Raw genomic sequence first — 23,140 nt, 5'->3', positions numbered from 1 at the left:
TTACTTTGCAATTTGAGCTTTTTCTGTCCAGCTTTTGGGCAGTGAGGAGAAGTTACTCCTCCTCCCTAGGTCAGGTAATCCCTCGGGGGTTTAATCCACCTTGAGCCTCTGCTCCCTGCTTGCTCCTCTTTCCCTTCCAGACATGGCAGAGCAGCCAAGAAAGCACAGGACTAAATCCAAGCAGTGTTCTGTCCATGAAGCACCTTCCCGGGCTCCGTAAATGTTGAGTAGTACCCAGCCAACTGACCCTAACTCTGTTAGGTTCTGGGTCTATAAGTCAGATAGGCAGTTGTGGTCCTCAACTCCAGTCTGGGAAAAATGGACCAAGAACCCCAGTGCAGAGCAGGGAGAGGCTCTAAACATGAGGAGGATCCTGACCACCTGACTCCTGGGATAAATCCCAGGGGACCTAGTGCAGAACAATGAGGGGAGCCTTGTGGGTCCTGAGTGCCCTGGGGAAAGAAGCAGGGTCCTCCCTCCCAAGCCAACCAGGAGGACTCGGACAGTGAGTTCCCCACTCCCACCAATAAGGAGACCCAGCGAGAGAGGATTCGGAGTCAAACCTCTGAAGAGGACTCCAGGAAGGTAAGCAACAAAAAGCCTTACAAAGCTGCAACAGTTTCTGTGTTCCCAAAGCCTGCATAAAAAGATTAAAAATCCAAAAAGGAAAAAAAGAAAGAGGAAAAAATACACAAAATCCAGGAGATGAGTTTTCGGACTCCTCTTCCTCCCCCTCCTCCACTTAGGAAGGTGAGCTGTTCAGATCTGAATCCCAACGGAATGCGGGGAGGGGGAATGTAACAAAAGGGTGTGTTTTGGTTTTTTCATGTCGTCACCCCCCCCCCCCCTCGGCGAAATTTCAAGCAACAACATTGTTTCCATGATTCAAATCCAACCTGAGCAGGCTCCTGAGAGTAAGCCTCAGAACAAATTTCTCTCCACAAAATCATCCCCTGAGGTTGCAATACCCCATTATTCCTTCTTCAAGGAAGTGAGTAGGGATGATGAAACAAACCCGATGCAGGCAAGCACATTAATAGGAGCGATCGTAGGCTCTGTAACATTCAAAAACCAAAGGGGTCTATTACTGAGATACCGAGAGTGGATGCCACTATAGCGTCCCTCCAGTGATATTTGGTTATTCCCTCAGAGGGGGAGTTGTACCAGAAGAACCACTAATAAACATGGATAGAAAGATGGAGGCCACTCTCAAAAAGGATTTTGAAGCTTCAGACACCCTTTGAGCACCCTGGGCAGCTACCTGCTTTGCAAAAGTATTTCTTTCCTGGCTGGAAATCTCAATGCCCGTAAGGACAGAGATCACCCGACTTTGGTTCCTTTTTAAAGCAGGTGTCCCTGGCAACAGCATTTGGTGCTGGTGCCTCAATGGAGGCACTGAGATTCTCAGACTGAGCCATGACTTCCAGCTCAATAGCCTGGCACCACCTATGGCTGTGTCCGTGGAAGGTGGACACTCACTTTAAACAGGTCCTATGCTTGGCTGAGTTTAGAGGCTCCATCCTTTTTGGAGAAAAGCTGGAGAAGGTGGTGGTTGATGCAGCAAAATCCAGACAGTCTCTCCCTGCCCCACTAAGTGCTCCCAGGAGAGAGTACAGACCAGCTTTCAGATAGAGGCACTCCTTTCGCTCACCATTCTCATGGAGGTACTAGCAAAAGTACAACAGATTCTCCAAGGAAAAACTGTGAAATCGAGGTCCCGGCTGGGAAGTCTAGAGGGACTTTAACCCTCCCTCTCTTCCCCAGATTTACTTCATGAAAAAGATCATATCTGCTTTCGCCCAGAACTGCCGCTAGGGGGAAGAATTTCCCATTTCCTAGAGGAATGGCTTCCACTGACCACAGACAAATGGGTCAGGGAGACAGCCACAGATACTCCCTCGAGCTAGAGGCTCTGTCCTATCTTTTCTTCATCCAGTCATGCAGCTCCAATGACCCTATAAACCACAATCTGATCCAGAACCAAGGATCTCATCTTCTGGTTATAAGAATGATAGTGTGTGTAATTTCAGAAGAAAGGATGTCTAGGCTCTACTCCATGTTTTTCATTGTTTTTCATGAGGGTTATCAGAGCCATTCTAAACGTAAAGCGGTTCAACAAGTGGATGAAGAAAACTAAGTTTCAGATGGAGATCCTGACCTCTACGGAGTCATCCCTATCCCAGGGGGACTTCTTGACTTCAGTAGATCCAGTGGATGCATATCCCCATTAGATGGTGCCACTGCAGACTTCTGAGGTTCACTTACAGCAGGAAACATTATCAGTACTTGAACACTTCCATTTGGCCTGTCCTTGGCCTCCAGAGTTTTTACAATGATATTGGTAATGATAAACAGCCACACTCAGGTTGTAGGGAACTCAGCTGTATCCTTTCCTGGATGACATTCTGATTAGAGCTCCATCTTGATCACCAGTGCACAGGGCCATGTCTCAGACATTGTGTCTCTCCCAGGCGCACAGCTTCATTATCAATGCCAAGAAAGATTTCCTGGTTCCATCCATATGGGGGCAAAAATACACATCTCGGTAGCAAAGATCTACCAATCATTAGAAAGGTTTCAGAAAATCCAGGAATTTATCATCTTGTTCCAGAGTCACAGGAGACCTGCCATAGCATTATGCTTCCAACTGCTAGGACTCCTGGTTTTGTGCATAAGGATCATTCCATGCATAAGAAGCCTTCAAGCCTTGATTCTCAGGGTGTAGGACCACTCCCCAGAATATGTGAAAGATCAAGTACAGATTCTGACAGAGGTGTTCAGTCCACAAACAGTGTCCACAAAGGCACATCTCCTTCCATATCCTTTAGTATTCACAACTGATGACAATCTGGAGGGCTGGGGAGTTCACTTGAAGACCTAAACAACCCAGGGTATCTGGAGCCAGTAGGAAAAAGCTGAGAGCAGTCAAGTTAGCTTTGCAAAGGTTCCAGCTCACCGTAAGGGGGAACCATGTCCTGGGTCAGTCAGATAATACAACTACAATTGCATATTTAAACAACAAAGGGGAAACAAGGAGACTGATGCTACACATGGTAGCGCTGGAAATAATGAGGTCAGCAGAACAGTTCCTCCTTTCCTTCAGAGTGTTCTATGTCTGGGATCTGATCCAAAAGGCAGGCTGTTCAACAGGCGTAGGGTCAACAACTCCGAGTGGTGCCTGAATCAAAAGGTTTTTGATCTCCTCATTCAAACATTCAGCCTCCTTTTGACCGACTTAGGGATTATAGTGGACGAGAAGCTGGATATGAGTCAACAGTGTGCCCTTGTTGCCAAGAAGGCCAATGGCATTTTGGGATATATAAGTAGGGGCATTGCTGGCAGATCGAGGGACGTGATCGTTCCCTTCTGCTCAACATTGGTGAGGCCTCATCTGTAGTACTGTCTCCAGTTTTGGGCTTCACTCTACAAGAATGTGGAAAAAGTGGAAAGCGTCCAGCAGAGGGCAACAAAAATGATTAGGGGACTGGAACACATGACTTATGAGGTGAGGCTGAGGGAACTGGGATTATTTGGTCTGCAGAAGAGAAGCGTGAGGAGGGATTTGAAAGGATTTTGCTTTCAACTACCTGATAGGGGATTCCAAAGAGGATGGATCTAGACTGTTCTCAATGGTAGCAGATGACAGAACGAGGAGTAATGGTCTCAAGTTGCAGTGGGGGAGGTTTTAGGTTGGATATTAGGAAAAACTTTTTCACTAGGAGGGTGGTGAAGCACTGGAATGCGTTACCTAGGGAGGTGATGGAATCTCTTTCCTTTGAGGTTTTTAAGGTCAGGCTTGATAAAGCCCTGGCTGGGATGATTTATTTGGGGATTGGTCTTGCTTTGAGTAGGGGGTTGGACTAGATTACCTCCTGAGGTCCCTTCCAATGCTGATATTCTATGATTCTATGACTTGTTTGCAAATCACATGAACACAAAGATGCCAAAATATTTCACAAGGGAGGCAAACCCTAGAACCGGGGACAGATGCCTTGTTGTACAGTTGGCTATTGGGGAAGATGGTCTCAAAAATAAGATGAGAACAGATGGTGGTAATTCCTCATTGGCCAACACCTTGGTTTTCAGACCTGATAGACCTAAAACCAGAACCCCCACTCCAGTTCCCATTGAGACCAGACGTCCTCTTTTTTTTTTTCAACTGATAGTTTCAGTTCACAGCCTGGCTGTTGAGATGGAAGTGTGGTCTCAGTCTGTCCTTCAGAGTCATCAAGACATTGTTTTCGTTTAGGAGGAAATCGATAATAAAAGCATACTTCTCTAACTAGTCCAGATTCTACAACTGGTGCCAAGAGCACAATGCAAATCCCAGAGACCTTGGCATTCCAGACATTTTGGGTTTTCTCCAAAAAGGCACAGACAGTACCATTGCTCTTCAGGTGTCTGCTCTTAGTAACATGCTATTCATGGGGTCTTTGGGTTCCATGGCAGACAATCCACAGATTCCTTTGAGCTGTCCAGCTAGTCAAACCAGTGGTCAGGCCACTCTTTCTAAAATGGGACCTACCACTAGTATGGAAGGCTGTGACAAGCTATGACTTCAGTGTCAGCTGCTTTTATCCATTAAGGCTTGTTTCTTAGTGGCTGTCTTGCCCACAAGGTAAGGGCTGTCTTGCCCACAAGGTAAGTTTCAGAGCCTTATTTATACAAGAGCCTGACTTCATGTTCTATGAGGACAAGGTGATGCTCAGAACGCTAGAATCCTTTCTTCCTAAGGTGAATTCCTCTTTCAACACTTCCCAAAAGGTTGTGCTTCCTTCCTATTGTCCAAAATCATAACACCAAACTGAAAAGGTGTTTTACATCTTCAGGTGTCTGAAGAGCATTGAAAATCTACAGAATGCATGAGAAGATTGGGCTCCCTATTCATGTCCTTCCAAATGGACATAGAGCTTCCAAATCCTCTATCACTTTGTGGATTAGACTGTGTATTGTGGAAGCTTACAAATCATCAGAGGTTCCTGCCTCAGAAGGGATCAAGGTGTGCTACATGAGATCCTTAGCAATTTCATGGGTGGAACAAGCAAGTGTGTCCACTTCAGAAACTTGCAAAGTGGCCGCTTGGTCTACATTTAATACCTTCATTAATTGCTGTAAGATGGATCTATCTTCTGCAAAGACCTCCTTTGGCAGGAAGGGGCTGCAGGAGGTAGCCCAGAAATAATATTGACCTTTGACTGAGCTCATGAAAAGAGGGGGGCTTCTTATCTATTGAATTCTGTTTTCACAACACTTTCTCTGTCTGATCACTTCTTGCTACTTCCTGGACATCCAGAATTCGTGGGAGATTCTGGGTTGCAGAATGGAAATTTCTTACCAATAATTTCCTCTCTGTAAGTAGCATCTACCACAATTCTATCCACCCTAGATGGCTCAAGAGCCAAGGGTCAAATATCAAGTGGAATTGTTATGATAGAACAGTTTTTTCCCTTGGTCTAATGTACATAGTTGTTACATTGTCTCTGGAATATTTTGTTAGTGAAATTATGCAGGTTTTACAGTTTGGGAATAACTCATCTGGTGGTAAGCAGGAGAAAAGGGAGTATGGCAAGAGTATGCAGAGCCAAAATGCTGATCTGCCTCTGTGAAGCTATAGTGAGAGGAGAGCAGCCCAGATATCCAGAATTATGGGAGTTGCTACTGGCAGAAAGAAAACTCTAAAAGAAATTTTCCATTTGTTTGTGGAGAATACAACAAGCCACAAACTATCATAAAACAAAAACAAATCAACTGAAAAGCATTGGGCAGTAATTCCAGTAGGCTTTCCCTGCTTTAGCCAGCTGAGAAGGGAGTGGACATAATTTTCCCCTTAGATATCCTTTGGTGCAAATTCCCCTTACTTCTGTACTTTGCCCTGACCAAACATGAGAGGCAGGGACCTGTGAACCTTTTACAGACTGCATCCCCTTTACCTTGTCACAATTACCATGGTTTTTGGAATGTTCAATAAGTGCATGCATATGTAATTTTGTATGCATATCTCTTGTGTGTGTTTCTCTAGTATTGCATTGAATGGGGTGCTTTTTTCCACAGCGAGTTAAAGTAGTGATGGAGATTAAAGTAGTTTCAGCATTATTTTAAACTGGAGGACATGTACCATAAGCTTTCAAAGTGGAATTGTTTTTCTCTTTCTCAAAAGTAACTATGCATAAACAGATTTATATGTGCTTCTTAGCAAAATTCATATTTGAAAAAGGGCATACTCTCAAACTGTGATCATACTGTTACACTAATAAAAAAAGTCTTTGATGGCTAGCCCATATCTTTGTTCACCTGTCACCAATTTAGACTCTGCTTTGTTACTTTCTCAGTAGTGCATATTTAGCTTCCTTTTCCTTGCTTCCCTTCTAGAACTAGAGAAAATGCTTTACCGTTCTCTATTCGTCTTTTTCTCTTGTATCACAGCGCAATCATAGTGCTTTATTACCCTTTTTATAAGATATACATGCCAATAATTTGAGCAAATCTACTCAATTTTCTTTTTGAGGGGATTAAAATATACATATTTTGGGCATAAATTGGTCTTAAACTGTTCTTATGGATGCTGCTAAATTCCATGATGTGCTGTCAAAATTTTAACAGGGTGCCCTCAAAATTTCTGCCTCAATCAGAGATGATATATGGGAGGTCGTTTCTATTCCACTTCACCCAAATTCCATCAGTTCCATATTCTGCTCCTCACCCCACTCTGACTAATTTCTATCCATCCATGTACTTTTGTATAGGCTCCTACATGCCTTCCTTACCTGTCCAGCTGTTCCTCATAGCAACAAAAGTAGTGGTAGGTGGGTTGTCTTGTCATCTCTGATTGTGGAGTGATCAGGCCAGAGGCTCTCTGGTGATGGGCTCAGTAGGTGATTGGGACAGAATCCCTTTTTAATATTTTATGTGGGAAAGTTTCCCTTACTGCTAGTAGTCTCCTAGCTTAGTGGTTTTCAAACTGTGATCCATTACTGGGTCATGGAATGTAAGGCACTGGGTCGCGGTGGCTCTGGTCAGCACCGCCGACCGAGCTGTTAAAAGTCCTGTTGATGGTGCTGCCTGGCTAAGGCAAATCTAGTCCCTACTTGTTCTGACACCGTGCTGCGCCCCAGAAGTGACCAGCAGTAGGTCCGGTTCCTAGGCGGGGGCACCATGGGGCTCTGCATGCTGCCACCACCATGAGCACCGGCTCCACACTCCCATTGGTTGGTTCCAGGGAATTGGGGCGCAGGCTTATCTCAGGTGGTTCCCAGCCAATGGGAGCTGAGGGGGCAGCGTCTATAGGCGAGAGCTGCGTGGAGTCGCCGGACCTGCTGCTGGTCGCTTCCAGAGTGCAGCACAGTCTGCGGTGTCAGGACAGGCAGGAAGCCTGCCTTAGCACCCCCCGCTGTGCCACTGAGTGGGAACTGCCTGAGGTAAGCCCACACCCTAACCCCATGCCCCAGTCTCCTGCCCCAGCCCTGAGCCCCCCACCAAACCAGGAGCCCATTCCTAAACCCCTCATTCCCAGCCCCACCCCAGAGCCTGCACATCCAGCCCAGAGCACTGGACCCCTCCTGCACTCCACAGCCCTCACCCCTGCACTCCAATCCTCTGCTTCAGCCCTGAGCCCCTCTCAGACCCCAAACCCCTCATCCCCAGCTCCATTGGGTCGCAGGCATCAACAATTTTCTTCAACTGGGTCGCCAGAAAAAAGTTTGAAAACCACTGTCCTAGCTGGTGTGGGAGGATCAGGATGGCATCAATCTCCCCTAGCTTGTATGAGGAATGCGGGGAGCCAGAAGAACAGGTTTTCTGTGGCTGGTAAGGGGACTTAGCGGAAAGGGGATAGGTATTGGAGATTTGGGGAATAGGACTTCAGAGGCCTGATCCTCCTTCCATTTATACCAGTGTCCCTCCCTTCATTGACCTCACTCTTGATTACCGTAGTGTGAGAGAGCAGAATCAGGTTCCCTCACATTAAGAACTCTTCATACTAAGGTTGGGGCCAGGCAAGCACTGTCAGGGAGGAAGTTGGACTGTAGCAGCCCAGTTGCTTGTTTCTTTCAACCCCTAGCAATTGGTTTACATCATTTTATCTTTTTTGTTATTGTCACAAGGAAAAGGGCTGGAAACGTAGCTCTCATTTTTAAAGAAAAAAATTTAGATTCTTCTTCTTTGTCCTCTTTCAATAAAGTGCTCTTGCCCACCCCCATGAGCCTCTCTCTAGTTTCACAAAAAGAAAAGGAGTACTAGTGGCACCTTAGAGACTAACCAATTTATTTGAGCATAAGCTTTCGTGAGCTACAGCTCACTTCATCGGATGCTTATGCTCAAATAAATTGGTTAGTCTCTAAGGTGCCACTAGTACTCCTTTTCTTTTTGCAAACACAGACTAACATGGCTGCTACTCTGAAACATCTCTAGTTTCAGTGAGTAAGCTCCATCCATACCAATGATGATGATAATTCCATAATAATAGAAAAGTGAAGTGAAACTTAACCAACACCAAAATGCAGAAAATAAAGACAAAAATCTGACGCACCAAAATTGTGCTGTGAGGTACTACAGATTTTGACTATTTATTTGTGAAAACACATGCCAGTAATTTACTTGGTAACCTGACAGTAACATATTGCCAAACTGGTGCCAATACCACAATGAATTTTTGTTCATAGAAGTGCTTTGTATCAAAAATAAGAAGTTCATCATCTGATTTGCCTAAAAATAGCAGAGACAAAAGGTGGGAGAGGTAATATCTTTACTGGACCAACTTCTGTTTCGAGCTTTCGACCCACACAGAGCTCTTCAAATCTGGGAAGGGTACTCCGAGCATCACTGCTAAATGCAAGGTGGAACAGATTTTGTTTGATCTGAAACTAAACATTTAGATTGATTTGGAGTTTTTTATATGTCTTTAATAAAGTTGATGGAAATTTCAAAATGAAAATGAGTTTTGAATCAAAACATTTTGAAAATGTCAATGAAATGTTTTGATTTTTTTCCAGTTTTTTTAAGTTGTTTTTTTTCTGACCAAGACAATTTCCTGAAATGATGTGGACAACCCAAATATGCATTTTTCTTAACTTTTTTTTGGCCTAAAAATGTCTTTACTCAGTATGTTGCAGTTAGGTGTGATGTTCAGGTAAAGTATAAAATAAATTGCTGTTCTCTGACTCAGCAACAGCTACTGCTGTGTAGGCACAACAGAATGGCTGAAAGGACACAGAGAGAAAGGTTTAATTCAGAATTCCTTGGCTTTTTTGAATTTAGCTAAAGTCATTTTTCATCACAGTAATGTAGTTTTAATGTATTTAATTTATTTATCTTCTATTTGGAGAAGGAAAAATGGTAGTCAACCTCCTTCCTGCCTACAGTTTGTCACAACTGTACTGTTCTCATATTTATAATCTCATGCATTTCAAGCTCTTTTAAAGAATTGAATTTGCAGGGAAGCAAATACAGACCTTGAGTAACCAACCACACTCTTGGACTAATGCAATACAGTAGCTGAGAGCTTTTCTATGTTTAATTATTCCTTGTAAATATAAATGACTGATGCATATTTTAAACTCTTATGTGCATATAGGCTGAACAACTTCGACAACATTATATGAGTAAATCCAATGCAGAAGTTTCAGAAGCTCATCAGGCCTTGCAACCAGCGCTACAAACCATTCGTGAGCTCCAGAGAAAGGCAGGTGCCTCTCTTTGGCTTATGATTTTTGATTTACTAATTACTTTTTAACCTGGGTGTCCTAGATTCAAAATATTATTTAATATTTGTAATGTGGTAGCACCTCGAAGCCCTGATCAGAATGGAACCGCATTGTGCTGATCACAGCACAAACACATAACAAAAAGATGGTTCCTGCCTCCAAAGAGCTCACATTTTTAGTATTTGATGAGCTACAACAAATGGACACAACAAGCAGATAGGAGGAACACAAGGTAATAGTGAGAAAATGATGATAAAGCAACTGCTTTATGCTTTTTCCATTGTATCATGTTACACACATACACACTCGCCTCTTCAAATTTAGGCTAAGAATCAAGCTATAAGAATAATACCATACTGGCCTAGAAGATACTATGTTTCTATATTTAAAAAACTCTGCATCAGGTGAGGCCTCTGTTCCTTCCTAGGGAGCTGTTCTTCCAGGGAAGTATATCTCAACAGCATTAATTCACTCTGACAACATACCTGATGAGGAAAGGTGTAAAAGAAAGATATACTGATGAAGGCTTGAGCCGAAATGCAGATTCGGCTATACTATATTACAATAAATAAAGACATAGAGGATTAAATAATAAAAGATGATTTTCTTCTCTTGCATAGATATCCTACGTCTACCTTATGTAAGCAATTTAACGATATTGAAGTAATTGAAATTTACAAGGAAGTACCAGCTAGTTATGCTGGATATATTTGAGGGCAGAGGTGGGCTTTTCCAACTGCATCTTCATCTCTTGGCTACTTCCAGTAGATTTTACCAGTCCAGGCAGAATATGATTCAGAGAGAAAAAAAGGCTCCTACCACAGCATGCAAAGCATTTACTTGTTGTGAGTGTTCATGAATAAATCTCTCTTGCATACAGATACATTCTGGGTCGCTTTGGTGGTTGGACGTGATCCAGACAGCAATACAATATGCCATTGATGAGGAGCTTGTTCAGCGTGTGCAAAATGAGATAACCAGTAACTACAAACAGCAAACTAATAAACTCTCCATGGCAGACAAGTAAGAAAATAACTAACTACAAAATACACTTAATTCCGCTCAAGTCTTCTAATCAGTTTGTGCTAGCAGATGCAATTAAGTGCCAGGCACTTGTGTTCAGAACATCTGCACTGCAATTAAGTTTAAGAACTCACTTCAAAAAGGAGAAACTAAATATATAAAACTTCAAAAGAGAGAGGCCTTCGGTTTTCCCCCAGACAAGTATACATTAAAATGTTCTCGTTTGTGTAATCTACTATGTTTTTTTTTTAATTTTCTGTGTTCATGCAACTGCTGAGCAAAATAATTCAATGTTAATTGCATTGGGATTTAATGTTCTCTAAAACAAACGGACTTGCAATTAATTTTGTTCCTCTAGGGATTCAGTTGCATCGGTTTGGACCCTTATTGGGGTCTATCCATTTCCCGCTTTGCAGCTTCCCATTCTTGAGATACCATTTTCTGGTTAACAAGTTCTGGATGGGTTTCCCACTGGAGACCATCAGTACTACTTCTTCTGTTAGAATTGTCACTAGTTACTTTCTCCCCACCAGCATCATCCTTTTCACAAATACCATAAGTCCCAAGTTCAAGAGTACTCCCAGCTCATGGAGCAATAAATTACAAATTCATATGTTTGTCCTGTAAAGTGGTCTATAGATGAGTGACTAGCATTTACTGTACTTGTAAACAGTCTGGCTTCAGATACAGGAACATGAAGTGTAAGTAGTTGCCTTTAAAAAAAAAAAAAATTGAAATGTGAATTCCTTATAGGAAAATTTCTGTTTATTTACTCTACATTGCTATAAACAAATATAGTTCTTCTCACACAAGGGAAAAATGGTACCCTTACTTTGAAGAGTTTAGTCATAAGACTTGATCCTGCAAGATGCTGAGTACTGATACAGCAAAGCACCTAATAACATGTTTGACTTTTAATTCCACTGAAGTATTGTTAAAAAAAAAAAAATTTTTTTACTTTTTATAGCTTTTCTTTTTCTGTACTCAGAGTTGTGTTGAGAAGGAAGACAAATTCCACACATCACTCATGGAAGACCCATCTTATTGTGAGCGATCATTTGAGACCAAGGGTTTCTCTAAATGCTGCTGTTCAACATAGCTGGGTGAAGACTATTACAGATGTGTGTGTGTGGTTGCCATTAGAGCTTGCCAAAAAGGATGATTCCCTTTCCACCAAAAAATGGGTGTTTGAGAAAAAGTTTCATTCTGAAGCAGGACAAAACATCAAAAATGTGAACGTTTTCACAGGGAGTTTCCCAAAACAGAATTTTTCTTGAACCTAAAGATTTTTTCAGCTTCCTGGCTTTGCCTCTGGGAAGGCTTTGAACAATTTCACAGGTGAATTTGACAAGAGCCTTCCAGCCCAACTATCGGGAGACAGAGAGGCCAAGCACTGCTGGCCTCCCCATCCGACGGAGCTGTGGGGGAGCCAGGCAGAGTGCCTGAGTGCACTGCTGTGTTTCAACGAAAGTTTTTGTTGAATCTGTGGTAGACTCATTGAAATATTTCACTTTCCCAGACTAAACTAAATTTCATTGGAAAATTTATGGCAAGCTATACGAGCCACTATGTATATTGAAAGAGGAAATAGTTCTTCACTTAAAATGGGCTAGTCAGAAAAACCTTGACTGTCTTCTTAGTTCTATCACTGACAAGCTGTGACCTTGGGCAAGTAACTTTTCTTTCGGTGCCTCAATTTCCGCATTTGTAAAATGGGGGATGATACTTGGTACTCCTTTGTAAAGTACTTTAAGATTTGCAATAAAAATATTCCAGAAGAGCTCAAATATTTTTATTATTATTTTTAAAAATGCAATGATGGAAGCAGCAAGTGCTATCTAATAGCTGAGTAGTGGAGTTGACTGACCCAAGATACAAAGTGAGATTTCTCTCTTTTGGGACACTAGGCAGCTCAGGTTGTTATATTAACTCAAACTTAAATGCTACCCATGTGTTTCCAAAATACCCTGTTGGTAATTGGTTAGCTCTCCCATATGTGGGTTTTATTTAGTTGCAGAATTCCGAATTAGCCCTAAGTATTGCTTAACTTGATCATTTAAACAGCTACTAATTTTCTAACTTTGCTCAGCTTTACACAGATGAACTTATCCTTCTCTAACTTGGCTCATTGTAGTTTTGGATCAGATTTTCCCTAAGAGAGAGAAGTAATCTATTTAGAAAAATATATATATACACACAGTAGAACCGCAGAGTTATGAACACAAGAGTTACAAACTGACTGGTCAGCTAAACGCTTCATTTGGAACTGGAAGTATGCACTCAGGCAGCAGAGACACACACAAAAAGGCAAATACTGTGCAGCACAGTATTGTGTTAAATGTAAACTACTAAAAAAAGATTTGACAAGGTAAGGAAACTGTTTCTGTGCTTGTTTCATTTAAATTAAGATGGTTAAAAGCAGCATTTTTCTTCCACATATTAAAATTTCAAAGCTGTATTAAGTCAATGTTCAATTGTAAACTTTTGAAAGAGCAACCATAACATTTGAGTTATGAACATTTCAGAGTTTTGAACAACCCCCATTCCCAAGATGTTTGTAACTCTGAGTTTCTACTGTAAGTACTTTTAAGGATGCCAAGTTGAGCAGTGTTCTGGCATCCAAAGCAGCGTACCCAAAGAACACTTACAGCATGGGCAGCAACAGTTCACTTCCCTTGTATTGCACTGGCAGCAGGCTGTGCACCTGATCAAGAGAGATACCTAGGTGTTTGAATAGATGGTTCATCTTCATGCCTGTTCGGTATTTTGCCTCTGAGATCTAGAGTAACAAATGTTTGGTGTGCGGTTTTATGTATGTGTCTCCACTGTGAACTGGACTGAGACCACCAAACTCATTACTCACTGGCCACCAAACACAAATCAGATAGTAAATATTTTCAGGCACTACTGACCTTGACCACATTTGAGACAGTGACCAAGATGGTATGTGCTGTTTCCCCATTTCTAAAATCTGAGCCATTTTATGTCACTGACTTCAATGGGGACTATTCATGATAGTGAGCATTACACTTCAGGACTGGGTCTTAAGAAGTTTCACTGCATACTGCCATTTATTTGTTTCTCTTCTTTGTGAAAATATTGAATTGGGTTTTGACTTGGTGTGCTATTATGTGTTTTTGATGTTGGTCAGGTTCCGTGACTGTAGAGGCCTTCAGTACCTGCTCACAACTCAAATGGAGGAGGTGAAGAAGTTCCAGAAGCTTGTAAGAGAAGCTGTGAAAAATCTAGAAGGTCCTCCCTCTAAGAAGGTTATTGAAGCAGCCACTCTCTGCCATCTGCGGCCCGTTAGACTTCCTTTGAACAAGTATGTCAAAAATGTTGTTTTTGTAGGAGGCGTACTGAGAAGTCCATCTTCTTTTGGAATAAGAGGAAGAAAAATTAAATTGAAATATTAAATCTCCCATTTTAAATGAGATCCATGCAAATAAACCCTTATGTCTGCATGGATCTAGTTTGCAGGATCCGGCCCTACATTAATTAAAAAAAAATGGAGATCTCCTATTTTTTTCACTGAAAATTTAATGAGCTTATTTTTTTTAAATAATAGTTTCATTCATCAGAACAGAGAGAATTCTGGGCATTTCTTAGGAATTAGCTTGGTTGACAATTAAAGTTTTAAATGCTCATTTTCAATCTCTTGTATTCTAGTTGTGTCTTCTGTAAGGCTGATGAGCTGTTCACAGAATATGAGTCAAAGCTGTTCTCCCATACGTAAGTACTTAGTTTTAATTCTTATTTTTGTGATTCAAGGAAAATTTTGTTTTGGAAGTTAAAGTTTAAAATATAAACATCTTAAGTTGCCTAAAACACTTGTTTTAGGAGGAAACTATTTCAGCATATTCTTACAAAGAGAGTCAGTGTCAATGTTTATAGGCAGTGTCACTTTTTTATGCATGTTTCATTTAAAAAGACACACTTTTGTAAAATGAACAAATAAGTGTAGTTTTCTCATTAGGGGTTTATGATTTGAAAGATCACAGAGCTAAACTTTCAAAATGTTCCCAGCTTCTTAATGTGCAGATTTTGTAACTGTATGTTCACCTACACAGTCTGTATGGGCAAATGCTCTTGTGTATGTATGCAAGTCAGAAGTCCTCAGAGAACATGGCTGTTGGTGGCTTTTCATTTCCTCTAAGTAAGAGTACAATCTGATAAATTAGGTGATGATAATCATTATGGTAATGGTTATGAAGTGCCCAGAGAGAGAGAGAGTATGTCAGTGGCAGAGCTGGAATTAGAACTCTGAAGATCCTGGCTGTCATGCCCAAGCTCAGTACACTAGGTCATGTTGCCTCCACATTCAAAAATGTTGTAAATCTCAAATGCCCAGTGGGAGAGGGGGAATACAGAGAGTTTGGGGTTGGTGGAAGGGATTTTCAAAAGCACTAAAATGAGTTAGACGTACAAGTCCCATTGGAAGTCAATGGAATTTGTGCTCCTAACTGATGAAACCCCCATCCCATGATTCAAGACGGCTTTAAAGAAAGGGGGTGGTGTGTTTTTTGTTTTGCCAGAGAGGAATGAGAGATAGAAAGAGAGAGGCCTCTGGGCTCCTTGCCACTTGCTAGGGTCAGGGAATAGTTTTGTTTTTTGAGTTTGTGTGTGAGTTAATAAACTGTGCCCTGACTGAAGGGCCTGAAATAGGCTTTGGCATGGCACTGAGTTTTTCTTGGGCTGGTGAGGGCGCATATTAATGTACACTCATCCATGGTCAGTTTGGTAGGGAAGGGAGTTGGGAGCTGTTGGGTTTCAAAGATTCTCTTTTGGGGTAGTAGACTTTGAGCCAAGGTTCCTCCTCTGCATCTCTTTGCTGTCAGTCCAGGGACAAGTTAAATATACAGAAGTGCTATTTAAAAAAATATTTATTTTTTTTACACTTGATACCTCCAGTGTCCTTAATAACCACTCTAAAAGTATGATGTCTAAGGCTTTGCAAGAGCTAGTATTGAGTGCATAGCTGACAAGGTGCCCTGCATAGTATTCATGCTACCAGTATCTAACATGCTGCTTTCAAGGGACTGTGGGATAACCATAGTTTAAAAGCAGACTCACAAACCAAAGCTGCTGTTTCCCTATTTTAAATTATGAATATGTTCTAAACCAGAAGCATAAGACTTGATGTTAACCAGAATGTGACTAGAACCACAGGCTGCTTAAATTTGTTTGGCCTGGATGATTATTTTTATTTTGCCTTGTTAATATCTCCTGATTGTCAATGTGGCCATGTTTTGGGGTTCACAAATAGCCAACAACATGGTAGTTAAATACAGCAGTGTATATATATGTATATATGTAAGGTATGTATATAGCTTAAATCTAGCAAATGTGTGTGTATATATAAATGTAAATATAGCAATATATGTATATGTAAGATATGTATATATCTTGAGAAGCTAGTGACAAGTGTTATGCTTTGGTGTATTTAAAGTGTGAAAGGCCAGATGGCTATCTTTGAAGAGATGATAGAAGATGAAGATGGGCTGGTTGATGACCGTTTGCCCACCACAAGTCGAGGACTATGGGCCGCAAGTGAGACAGAGCGCTCCCTAAAAGCCATACTGTCTTTTGCCAAAGCTCACCGAATGGATGTTAGACTAATTGAAGAAGGGAATATATTTCTGGAACTCTTTGAAGCATGGAAGAAGGAGTACAAGGTACAACACATAAGATTCTGAAGAAACATTGCAGTAGTGTATTATATGTAACATGAATATAAGCCAAAATTTTCAATCTAGATGCCTAAAGTTAGGACTTGTCTACTTGTAGTTTTTGCACAGATTTAACATTTACCAAAGCAAGCTAAACTGGTATACACACTTCTATACCAGTATAATTGCATCCACTGCAGACTAAACCAGTTAATCTCATTGTTCTGTATTTAGTAGGGCTCACCAAATCAGATGTCTGGCCCATCCAATGCCTCAATTTACCTTTTGTCTCATATCAGTTAAACCACCACACCTGGTGTTTTCACAGTACTGTTCCCCTTTTGGAGATAATTTATTATTGTAAAATAACAAAACCATACAGCCCTCACCCCTGGGCTCATTTAGTTCTTTTGGTTTATAACAGGCTTCAGCATGCATTTAGCCCTCCCTCTAGACTCAAAAATCCTTTACCACAGCTTCACCTTCTGTGACTCTGGGAGCCCCTTCATGCCCACTGGCAAAGGTTAACTATACTGTAATACATATCAGGCGTGACCTATCATTACCCCCAACACAATTACCATATCATTACCCCCAGCACAATGTTGTCATAATATGTATCTAAAAGGTGTCAGGTAAGGAATCGTATCTAAACTGGTGACATGCTGGTCCTGAAAATCATTGCATGGTCTGTGTACAGGTTGTGTACAAAGACTTTTATTTGTGTGTACTGGAAATATGTTCCTAAAATGTGTTTGGGAGGCAGTGTGTACATCGGATGTGGTTCCCCTGTCTGACTGGCTTGATTACAGACTGAGGACAATGAAGGTATATATACATATAAGGTAAACAAAGTAACAAGCAATCGAGGAAGGAGCTTAGTGAGCTCACCGAGGGGTCAGAATCTGCACCCCAGGAAGCCTTCTTGGCTCTTAAGGCTGAGACAATGGAGTTTGGGTAATATAAGGGGAGCAAAAAGACATTTTAGTGATCCATCACTTAGGCAACATAGGGTACAACACCCTCTGTGCCTGTGAAAGTTTGATCCCCTATGTTGGAGAGCTAGAGATGCTGGTAATAGGATGTAAGTGTAAAAAAAAAAAAACCTGTTTAGGGTAGGCAACAATTGTAATTTTCTAAAATTAACTTTTAGTCACTAGAAAGCATGTTTTGTTAACCATACCTGTCTCTCTTTCTCTGGCTTAGCATGACTTAAATCTCTATTTTTCATTAATAAACTTATTCTTGTTTTATTACAAACCCATCTCAGTGCTCTGTGTTAAAATGTAAGTCTTCAGCTAATATGCATGCTATTTTGAGTGTCACAGGGAGGTGGACTGGACACTGCAGAGAGACGCTCTGGGGAATTCGGGAACTGGGATTTACTTATTGTTACCTGCAAGGCAAGTTTTAGACTGGCAAAGTCTCAAGGAATTTGCTGGCAAGACTGACAGGCTGGAGTGTCAGGGAACTGACACACAACTTAACAGCAAAGCTCTCACTTGCTGAGGCAGAGGGGTAACACAGTGACCTAAAGTTCTGGGTCCTGAGCAGAACATCACACCTTCCTTATAATCTTCCCACGAGTTTCACTGCTTTGCAGGGGGGCATGGCTCATCATTCATGTCGCACTTTCCGTCGGTACCTGACCCAGGCCAGGGAAGCTAAGGATCCAACCAAATTTGGTGATGAATCCTGGTCATGTGCCACCTGAGGCACATTGCGTATGCTCTAAGATGACTTATTTGCAGCCCCCTTAGCCGGAGCTTCTCTTTCAGCAGATTCCTGCTTCCTGTTGATCTCTCTCCCAGGCCTTCTGCCTTATAGTTCTGGAGAGTTTTCACCCACTTCTTCCCAGCATGATCCCCAAACTCTCACTGACTGAAGCCAGGCTGCCCTTATATTCCCCAGCAGGACAAGTTCCTAGTCACATGTTCCCATCATATGACCCATTGACTCAGAGTTAAACTAATCCCAAGTGAGACTGAACTCACGACTACTTCAGAGAGCCATCTTACTCTGTGACACTGCAGAAACTGTACACAAGCTCTCAGGCATCTAAAACAATATTTAAGCACCTGATTTTCAGAGATACTGAGCACCCTGTAAATCCCACTTGTTCTCTGAAGATCAGGCCACTTTTATTAATTTGAAAATTTTGGCCATAGTTCTGTGTCATGCTTCACTATTATATGTGCAGAACTTAGTGCAGTTGGCACAGAGAGAACTAGATTCCTGACATGAGCTGCTCATTTGTTGCATTAGTGTGTTTCTTCTGCTCTGAGAACAAATAGTATCATAGAATCATAGAATATCAGGGTTGGAAGGGACCTCAGGAGGTCATCTAGTCCAACCCCCTGCTCAAAGCAGGACCAATCCCCAAATAAATCATCCCAGACAGGGCTTTGTCAAGCCTGACCTTAAAAACTTCTAAGGAAGGAGATTCCACCACCTCCCTAGGTAGCGCATTCCAGTGCTTCACCACCCTCCTAGTGAAAAAGTTTTTCCTAATATCCAACCTAAACCTCCCCCACTGCAACTTGAGACCATTACTCCTCGTTCTGTCATCTGTTACCACTGAGAACCATGTCTAGATCCATCCTCTTTGGAACCCCCTTTCAGGTAGTTGAAAGCAGCTATCAAATCCCCCCTCATTCTTCTCTTCTGCAGACTAAACAATCCCAGTTCCCTCAGCCTCTCCTCATAAGTCATGTGTTCCAGTCCCTAATCATTTTTGTTGCCCTCCGCTGAATGCTTTCCAATTTTTCCACATCCTTCTTGTAGTGTGGGGCCCAAAACTGGACACAGTACTCCAGATGAGGCCTCACCAATGTCGAATAGAGGGGAACGATCATGTCCCTCGATCTGCCGGCAGTGCCCCTAATTATACAGCCCAAAATGCCATTGGCCTTCTCGGCAACAATGGCACACTGATATCTTCATGTTCTATTGCTTTGCTTTTTCTATACCGTATTCAGCACGGTATCTTCATGTTCTATTGCTTTGGGAGACAGAAGGAGGGCTAGTATTGCCAATGACAATGTAAATAGTACTTTTGTGACTCCATCTGTCCTGGTCTGGCAACATTGATTCAATTGACTGTGCTACTCAAATCCACTTTGAGCTGGGAGAGCACTGCTACATGTATTGTAGCCCTTGTGACAAAGTTCCTCCTCCGCCTTGGTGGGTCCTGTGCTTATTAGTGGATTTGCTCGCCTCAGAGATTCATGGCAGCCCTCAGTTTGGCCACTTTGGCTAGTGGCTCAAACCTGCCATTCACTCAGCTAACCACATCACTGGCCAGTATGGGGAAATGGAAGGAGAACAATCCCCGTAGTCTCTGGTGATCCACCTAGTGAGTCGGGGGACAGGCCAGGGACCTTCCCCTCTGGTAGGACCCACAGTCCAGGACAACTCTGATCCAATAGGGAGTTGCGGAGAAGGGGGAACCCAGGCCCGCCCTCTACTCTGGGTTCCAGCCCCGGGCCCTGTGGATCACAGCTGTCTACAATATTTCTTTTGACAGCTACAAGTCCCTGGCCTACTTCCCCATGGCCTTTATCCTCACTACAGGACCTTCTTCCTGATGTCAGCTAGCGTTTGTACTCCTCAGTTCTCTAGCAGCACGCCCTCTCATTCTCAGCTCCTTGCGCGCCCCTCACTGACTGAAGTGAGGTCCTTTTTAAACCAGGTGCCCTGATTAGCCTGCCTGTCTTAATTGATTCTAGCAGCTTCTTAATTGGCTCCAGGTGTCCTAATTAGCCTGCCTGTCTTAATTGGTTACAGCAAGTTCCTGATTGTTCTGTTACCTTACCCAGGGAAAAGGGACCTGCTTAATCTGGGGCTAATATATTTGCCTTCTATCACTCTCCTGTAGCCATCTGGCCCGACCCTGTCACACCCTCATGTATCTAGAACTAACTTTTTAGACTAATGATCTTAAATAGACCTTCTTTGACCCTACTCTGAAATATAGCTGTTGCATTTAAGCAAAGGACAAATAATGTCAGTTTGCTCTAGGATTCATTGTTTATGTAATATAAATGTAAATGTTTTGTCAGTGCCAGTTCTTTGCAGACAAGGATGAAATGGGAAATGTACGTGTTTCTTTTCTAATCACACAGATTGGTTGACAGCTTTATTTAAAATTGTGAAGGCTTGCCCAGTGTAGACAAAACACTCAACTTGCTTAAACACTCACTTAGAGAAGAAAGCCAAAGTAACTGCATGCTTTTCTATTAGTGAATAGTAATTGCAGAGCTTTTATGCAACTATTCTGCTAAAACTGTATGCCGAGATGAACATTCCGTACATATACTTGATGACAGCCAGGGGATTCATGAGAGAAGACTTTGCTGGTGGCATTCTCTGTGACTGGAAAGAAAGTGTATTTGTAACATGATCCAAGGAAGCATCTGAATTGTCACTGAATGGGCTTATAAACTGTGCTGGTGTTTTACCTATTTTTAAAACCTGTTTTGATTTTATTTTCCTTCAGGGTTGGTGCTGGGGAGGGCTTAAGGGAGTTATAGCCACCCCCAGATTTTCCTGAGGGCTTCCCCCCTGTAGCCACCCTGTGGCAGCTGCCACTCTCTGGCCACTCAGCTCTGAAGGCAGAGCAGAGAGAGCGGCAACTGCTGGCTGGGGGCCCACCTTCAGCAGCAGCACTGAAATAAGCCTGGGTGGGGAGACAGAGCTGGAATTCGCAAAAAGAAAAGGAGGACTTGTGGCACCTTAGAGACTAACCAATTTATTAGAGCATAAGCTTTCGTGAGCTACAGCTCACTTCCTCAGATGCATATCGTGGAAACTGCAGCAGGCTTTATATATACACAGAGAATATGAAACAATACCTATTCCCACCCCACTGTCCTGCTGGTAATAGCTTATCTAAAGTGATTTCCAGCACAAATCCAGGTTTTCTCACCCTCCACCCCCCCACACAAATTCACTCTCCTGCTGGTGATAGCCCATCCAAAGTGACAACTCTTTACACAATGTGCATGACAATCAAGCTGGGCTATTTCCTGCATAAATCCAGGTTCTCACATCCCCCCACCCCCATACACACACAAACTCACTCTCCTGCTGGTAATAGCTCATCCAAACTGACCACTCTTCAAGTTAAAATCCAAGTTAAACCAGAACATCTGGGGGGGGGGGTAGGAAAAAACAAGAGGAAACAGGCTACCTTGCATAATGACTTAGAATCATAGAATCATAGAATATCAGGGTTGGAAGGGACCTCAGGAGGTCATCTAGTCCAACCCCCTGCTCAAAGCAGGACCAATCCCCAATTAAATCATCCCAGCCAGGGCTTTGTCAAGCCTGACCTTAAAAACTTTTAAGGAAGGAGATTCTACCACCTCCCTAGGTAACGCATTCCAGTGTTTCACCACCCTCCTAGTGAAAAAGTTTTTCCTAATATCTAACCTAAACCTACCCCACTGCAACTTGAGACCATTACTCCTTGTCCTGTCATCTTCCACCACTGAGAATAGTCTAGAACCATCCTCTTTGGAACCACCTCTCAGGTAGTTGAAAGCAGCTATCAAATCCCCCCTCATTCTTCTCTTCTGCAGACTAAACAATCCCAATTCCCTCAGCCTCTCCTCATAAGTCATGTGTTCCAGACCCCTAATCATTTTTGTTGCCCTCCGCTGGACTCTCTCCAATTCTTCCACATCCTTCTTGTAGTGTGGGGCCCAAAACTGGACACAGTACTCCAGATGAGGCCTCACCAATGTTGAATAGAGGGGAACGACTTAGCCACTCCAAGTCTCTATTTAAGCCTAAATTAATAGTATCCAATTTGCAAATGAATTCCAATTCAGCAGTTTCTCGCTGGAGTCTGGATTTGAAGTTTTTTTGTTTTAAGATAGCGACCTTCATGTCTGTGATCGCGTGACCAGAGAGATTGAAGTGTTCTCCGACTGGTTTATGAATGTTACAATTCTTGACATCTGATTTGTGTCCATTTATTCTTTTACGTAGAGACTGTCCAGTTTGACCAATGTACATGGCAGAGGGGCATTGCTGGCACATGATGGCATATATCACATTGGTGGATGTGCAGGTGAACGAGCCTCTGATAGTGTGGCCAGACTATCAGAGGCTCGTTCACCTGCACATCCACCAATGTGATATATGCCATCATGTGCCAGCAATGCCCCTCTGCCATGTACATTGGTCAAACTGGACAGTCTCTACGTAAAAGAATAAATGGACACAAATCAGATGTCAAGAATTGTAACATTCATAAACCAGTCGGAGAACACTTCAATCTCTCTGGTCACGCGATCACAGACATGAAGGTCGCTATCTTAAAACAAAAAAACTTCAAATCCAGACTCCAGCGAGAAACTGCTGAATTGGAATTCATTTGCAAATTGGATACTATTAATTTAGGCTTAAATAGAGACTTGGAGTGGCTAAGTCATTATGCAAGGTAGCCTGTTTCCTCTTGTTTTTTCCTACCCCCCCCCCCCCCAGATGTTCTGGTTTAACTTGGATTTTAACTTGAAGAGTGGTCAGTTTGGATGAGCTATTACCAGCAGGAGAGTGAGTTTGTGTGTGTATGGGGGTGGGGGGATGTGAGAACCTGGATTTATGCAGGAAATAGCCCAGCTTGATTGTCATGCACATTGTGTAAAGAGTTGTCACTTTGGATGGGCTATCACCAGCAGGAGAGTGAATTTGTGTGGGGGGGTGGAGGGTGAGAAAACCTGGATTTGTGCTGGAAATCACTTT

At 42.4% G+C, this 23,140-nt stretch overlaps 1 protein-coding gene across 2 annotated transcripts in view; it reads left to right on the top strand.

The window, feature by feature from the left end:
• The window catches only part of SHPRH (SNF2 histone linker PHD RING helicase), a 143,035-nt gene that overhangs the window by 76,310 nt on the left and 43,585 nt on the right, over positions 1–23,140 (top strand). For both annotated transcript variants that reach the window (XM_084624118.1, XM_084624119.1), the window contains exons 17-21: positions 9,569–9,676; positions 10,579–10,721; positions 13,873–14,046; positions 14,391–14,453; positions 16,171–16,396. In XM_084624118.1, coding sequence (XP_084480244.1) covers positions 9,569–9,676; positions 10,579–10,721; positions 13,873–14,046; positions 14,391–14,453; positions 16,171–16,396 — 714 coding nt within the window. The remainder of the gene's footprint in view (positions 1–9,568; positions 9,677–10,578; positions 10,722–13,872; positions 14,047–14,390; positions 14,454–16,170; positions 16,397–23,140) is intronic.

The sequence above is a fragment of the Lepidochelys olivacea genome (assembly GCF_965140295.1).
Source record: "Lepidochelys olivacea isolate rLepOli2 genome assembly, chromosome: 3".
Classification (NCBI taxonomy): domain Eukaryota; kingdom Metazoa; phylum Chordata; order Testudines; family Cheloniidae; genus Lepidochelys; species Lepidochelys olivacea.
Note: the sequence above shows the minus strand (reverse complement) of the source record. Positions and strands in the feature narration are given on the sequence as shown.